The sequence below is a fragment of the Cicer arietinum genome, chromosome 2 (genome assembly GCF_000331145.2).
Source record: "Cicer arietinum cultivar CDC Frontier isolate Library 1 chromosome 2, Cicar.CDCFrontier_v2.0, whole genome shotgun sequence".
Lineage (NCBI taxonomy): Eukaryota > Viridiplantae > Streptophyta > Magnoliopsida > Fabales > Fabaceae > Cicer > Cicer arietinum.
The window spans coordinates 4,048,942-4,055,468 of record NC_021161.2 but is presented as its reverse complement, the minus strand read 5'-3'; the positions used below and the strand labels follow the sequence as shown (position 1 = coordinate 4,055,468).

At 24.7% G+C, this 6,527-nt stretch overlaps 1 protein-coding gene across 1 annotated transcript; it reads right to left on the bottom strand.

The window, feature by feature from the left end:
• Positions 1-867: 867 nt before the first annotated feature.
• Positions 868-4,893, bottom strand: LOC101513479 (wax ester synthase/diacylglycerol acyltransferase 4-like). Its single transcript, XM_004516631.4, has 5 exons — positions 4,669-4,893; positions 3,938-4,510; positions 3,387-3,743; positions 2,771-2,908; positions 868-1,169 (listed from the first exon to the last, which is right to left on the bottom strand). The coding sequence occupies exons 1-5, from the start codon at positions 4,852-4,854 to the stop codon at positions 975-977; spliced, it is 1,449 nt and encodes a 482-aa protein (XP_004516688.1). The 5' UTR covers positions 4,855-4,893; the 3' UTR covers positions 868-974.
• Positions 4,894-6,527: the final 1,634 nt, after the last annotated feature.

The window sequence follows — 6,527 nt, the reverse complement described above, 5'->3', positions numbered from 1 at the left end:
CCGGAAATTTCAATCCTTTTTAAATTTCCGATAAATTTTTTTTTTTTTTTTTTTTCTGAAAAACTCACTTTTCCGGATTTTTTAAGTGTGGGGGTAAACTGTTTTCATTTTTTTCTTATTTTGACTTTTACTGTTTTTTTTAGGATTATTTTAGGTATTTCACTCAAAAAACATTAAGTTGGAGGGTATAAGTTTAAATGGGGAGGTACAAAAGCTAATTCTCCTTTAACTGGATGGTTAGCCAAAGCCATTTGCTCCACTGGCCCAATTACATTTGAAATTGTTGTGCTTGAATTTCTCAAAGTGTTGTATATATATTTAGCTGAAGCCTATAAATCAATATTAAAAATATTCAATTAAAATAAAATAAAATATATAGAAACATAAAATAAATAAAATGGCAACTTAGAGGATGACAATTGGAAGCCAACAATGTACTCATCATTCATAAGATACAGAATAAATTTATAAAATATACTGAAGATTGATTCGATTCTAATAAAGTTTTATTGAAAAATATGAATAACTTTTATATTTAATAAAAAAATAATAACTGATGTTATAAAAAACGATGACATCCATCAAATTACAAATTAAGACGTTTCGGCATAAAAATATACTTCATTCGTTTTAAAATAAATGTGAGTTTATATTTCTTTCACATAGATTAAGAAAAACAATAAATAAATAATTATATAAATATAACAACTTTAAGTAACAAAATTGACCTCATTAAACTATTAGCTTTAAAATTTGTCAGAAATGCATAATCAAATACAATGAATTAAAGATAAAAAAAAAATTATAAACAAATAAATACAATGACATATAGCTGGTGCATACAATATTAATTTAGAGGAAAAAAAAAACAATAAAAATCAATGTCACATTGAATAAATAAAACATTTATATTAGACAAAATTTCTTTACCTAAACGACATTTATTTAAAATAAATAAACGAACAATAAATACATTAAATTCTTGTTGTCATTGTCGGCATAGAAAAATGTTTTGATTTTATTGAGATATCTCTTTTGCTGCTGTATTCAATCAATTGAAGAGATTTCTCCATGCACGACATGAATTTTTCTTTGTCGAAAAAGTCTTTCTCCAATGCAAATGTAATTCTTAACATTCCCATATAGCTTACGATTGATACAGCTATACTCTGCAACTCCGAAACAAAAATCATGATAGTAAATTTTGATGCTTCTGTTTATTGCAAAAAAAAATATATAGTCTACATAAATTTAGCTGTTATTCTTATATAAGTTATATGAATGGGGATTTATCGTCTCTAAAAAAATACTTTTGTTAAATATTAAATTTTATTATTTAATTATTAAATATTTTTATATTATCTTAACGGTCATGCATATAAAATAAATATAGAAATTGAATATTTATAGTTATATGAATATTTATAGTTATAGGATCTTTTAGTTAATATTTTATGTATATTTTTAAAATATATATATATATATATATATATATATATATATATATATATATATATTATACGTTGAATTAAATTTTCTTGATAAATTATCATACATTTTTTAAATTTTATAAAACTATATAGATTTTAACTACTCAATAAGAATTATTCATTTAACTATTGAATTAATGAAATTTAATGTGTATAATGAATTTTCAAGTGGAATTAGAGTGACTAGCATTTAAAAAAAAAAAAAAAACATATAATTAGAATTGGCAAATGCCTCACAATAAAGGTTTCATCTATTTCCCTTGAAAACACATTTATCATTTATTATATATTTTTTGAAGGATAAGGGACAATTAGATATCTAACAATAATTAAAAATAGGTAATTTTGTCGCACAAAAGAAAAGGTCCTTAAATAATTTATTGTTCAATAAATCACTTTCTTTTTCTCTCTCTTCTTTAGCATTTTAGCAACCATCATCTACATAGATATATCATTATAACTATGAACTAAATAACATATAGTTTGTTTTAGTATATGTTTGTTCTATTTTTTAGACTTGTTATGGATCTTTTTTAGATTTTCTAACTGTCATTGATATTTAATTGAATAACCATTGTAGTTGAATGTCTTTTTTTGAATGTCAAAAAAGAAAAATAATAAAATGGATAATTTATTGAAAAAATAGATAATTTAGGGATTGACAAATTTATCCTAGTTTTATTTTTTTAGAGACTAGAAGTTACTTTTATTTTTCTCCTGTACTAAATTGAGTTTCATAATTTTTTTCTTGAATTAAAATGAATTTAATTTACTTTTATAACAACCCTTATTTTCCAATTTAAATTTTATGATATTTATCGTTACTATAGATGAATATTTTGGTTTACTTGAATTGTATCCAAATATGACCTTTTAGTTATATGGTTGTAGCTAATTGAGTAAAAGAAATGTACGAGTTACTCTTGATTATGTGTATACTACAATTTTAAAAAGGGACGAAATGAGATTACAAAATTAAAAATAAAAGTGAATTTGGGTTCACTCATGGGAAATTAAGTTAAGATTCAAAATTAACACTTAAATCTTTAGTTTCTACAAAAATATGTAAGTTTTTTAGTCTTTAAAAAAACTAATTTACTTTCGGTCTCTATTTTTTTAAAAAATTTTTTTTTTGTAGAAAAGTAATATTTTTACTCTCTAAAAAAACATTCTTATAAAATAAAAAAAATCTATCAAATAAATGTAGAACAAACATATAATTCCATTATGACAAGAAAAATGACATGAATTATGGTAGAAACAATGACATAGATACTTACATTTGGTACACCTGTAACAATATGGTATATACTCTTAACTCGATAGTTTGCCACAGTCATTTGCTCCATTGGTCCAACTAAATTGGAAATTGTTAGGCTTGAATTTCCTATAGTGTTGTATATATATCTAGCTGAAGCCTGTTGCCATAAAAGAAAATCATACTGAAACTTTTTATTTTTAATAAAAACCTAGATGAAGCCTAAAAGAAATTTGATTAATTAAGAGAATTGAAAGTGAAGTCAATAATGCATTAAAAAAAAGATAAAGATCTCTATGAAGAGTTTTTTTTCTTAATGTTCATATCAATGAGATGATAAAAAATATTCAATGAGATGATTAGTTGCAGTATTTTATAAGAAAATCGATTATCTGATAATAGAAATTTCTCATTCACATATTCAAGACATCAGCGATCGTTCGATTGAGATTAAATAATCTCATAAAATATATATTCTAATTTTATAATTTAAAATACTAAACTTAAATATAAACTGAATGATCTTGAAACGGTCACCGATATTTGAATACATGAATGCAAAATTTCATGATAACATGGAATCCAAGTTCCTTTGAAAGACATGTAATGATGCATTTGATTAAAGAATAGCTACATACCTCAGGGCCTCTCAATTTCTTCATAACATTTAAAAGCAAGCCAGTTAGAGGTGCACCCAAAGAATTTTTCTTCCTATTAATCTCTTCATGAGCTTCCAATATAAAGTCAAGTGGATTTTCAATGTTTGTATCATTTAGCTCTGGAATTGGAGTATGCAAAAATGCAAATTGATTTCCCCAAGGACCATTCTTATTGTTCTTGTCAACCATCTCCTTAATTGACTTATAACCTTTGATACTTCTTGTATTCATCAACACCAATGCTGTCGACTTATATTTGCTTGAATCTTTATTCATTTCTTGCATATATAACCGAATTCCAAGGAAAATTATGCCAACAAGCACATCATTTATGCTCTGTATTAAATTTGGTCACACAAAAAAAGTATGCAAGTTAATATAAAAATATAAAAACTTAATACAAAGTTTTAAATTAATTTGAAATATCTAATGTTGCAATTGGGACGTAAATAATAATAATAGTAATAATAATAATAATAATAATAATAATAATAATAATAATAATAATAAATTTGAGATATTTGACCTACCACTCCAAGTCTTGATTTTATTTCTTTGATGTGATCCATAGTGATCGAGATACTTGATACGGTAATTTGTAGAAACTTAGTATCATTTGCATTTGACTTTATTGGTGTAAAATCATCTTTAACCAAACTACTTTTTAAAACACTCCATCCAAAATCCGATATAGTGTTAAATACATTGGAGAAAATAGAGAAAATATAATTCTTAAAAACGTCTTTAGTGTTGAAAATTGATTTAGGTGTTTGAGTTGAAGGGAGTGTGAATGGAAGAGAGGGATTGTCAACTCTTACAAAACATGAAAGAAGAGCACCCATGAGAGAGTAACCATCTCCAAGTGCATGATGAAGTTTGAGTATTGCACTACCAGCTGCATTTTTTGTAGGGTACTTAATAAGGTGAACTTCCCAAAGTGGTCTATCTTCTGGTAAACGTTCCATTGCTAGTTTTGACATATACTCATCAAAATGTTCATCATAGAGTGATGATTTGCTACTTGGAAATATAGGAGTTTTAACATGTTCTTCTAATTTTACTTCAACTTTCTTCCATTTTTTCTCTCCGTTTTTGTCTTCAATCTATTCAAGTCAAAAAAATTTGTAAATATATATTATATGCTTTTAAAATATATTATTCTGAGATGAAATATATACAAAAATGTTAGTAGAAATATTGACATATCTAGTTAAAAATTTAATATAAATCATCGTGTCATTTTAATATGATTGATTGTTACCATGATGGAGGAGAAACGTGTGTTCATGGGAATGAATTTTTCTTGAAGAAGTGACAGTGCTGGTATGTCATCTATTGGAACTTCAAAAGCTATGACACTAAGAATGTATACACACAATGAAGAGCTATTCAAATATTGTGCTGTAGGACTCACTGGCTCTTCCAATTCTTCCTCAAACCCTTCCATTATCTTTTAGTTTAGTTTGTAAGGTACATAAGTATATAAGGTAAAATAGTAAGATAGAGATACTTATATAAGAGAAGAGACACGCTTGCATTAATTTAATATTAGTTTATTTGCTATTCTTTTTAATTGTTCGATTGAATAATAATATTATTATTTAGCTTCTCAAACATTAAAAAAAAAAACCCTAAAAAGTAGTTATAAAAAAACTTAGCCTCCTCTCTCTCAATTTTACCTCCACTCTATTCCTTCTTTCTTGTCTGTCAAAAAGAGTAATAATTTAAGGTAATTTTTAATAATTAAAATTAAAAAAATATTAATAACAATTATAAAATTTGTCGATAATTAAGATTATTTTTACAATTTTATCCTTCAATAGAAAATTAGTTAATATTTTTACTATAGTCTTTATTCCTTTTATTTTTGACAAAATTATAGTATTTATTATTAGTGACAAAAAAACTATACAAATGAATTCAATATATATTAATAAAAAATAATTTATAATTTATAAAAGATCTTATAAAACTATAAAGAAATTTCTCATGAAAATCTTAATTTATATTTAATGAGAGATAGTATTTTATAACCATAAATGCAAAATAAAATTTATGGATAGTTGCTCCTAATCTACACTAGGTAGATCCATCCCTGCTTGTTGATTAAATTGCATCTTCTCATTTAGTGCTAAAACATAGACTAACAAAAATAATGCATTGGCCGAATTCTTTTCTCTTTTTCTTAACTTTTTATTAATACATGTGTCTAGCATTTGCGGTGTTAAACAAGAGTTATATAATACATTGCGTATGTAAAAGTGTTCAATATAATACAAAGTTATGAGAGTCTTTTATTTAATAGATTAGTCTTTTGAAGTAGATTTTTTTTAACTATGAACTAAAGTTCTAATATTTCAGATATCAACAAAAATCCTAACAATATCAATTTGGTTAATTGAGCCAAGTCTTACTTGCCTTTTTTTTTTCTTCTTCATTTAAGGCACTAGTGTAGACTATAGTGGGAAACACATCTTTATTGTATTGGAAAAAAAAACGTGAATTACAACACTTTGTGTATGTCAAAAAATGTGATTCCTACATAAATTTTATTTTTCTTTCCTTATTTTTTTTTATAATAATTTTGTAATCTTGATGCATGTTGTTTTGTTTATCGTCTAGATACGATAATAATTAATTTAATGTTTCGTTGTAGTATTTGTTTGTTTTAGATTGACAGACACATCAGCTCCAATATATTACAAATTTAGGCATTGATCTCGCTGTCAACACTAGAAATTCTAGTTACTTTGATGGTGTCCTCTTTGTAGGGATTTCACCATTTTATGCTATTAGTATGTGTTGCGAATTTGCTTACAAAGTCCTCCTTTTCACTATCAACGACTATGAATTTGTGTTATTTTCAATATATTTTTAGTAAAAACAGCATACAACCTATCTAGTTAATTAGTTTAGAGATGGCGAAGAGATTTTTACAAAGAGATTCTTGATTACAATTACAAATCTAACATAATTCACTAATTTTAATCAACATTAATCAATAAAAAATATTTTTAAATCAAAAATTAAAAATTACAAAAAAATATATCATTATATACGAAGAAATTTATTTTTTATTTTTCTAGAAAAAAAAGTATTTCATCATCTATGAATTATAAC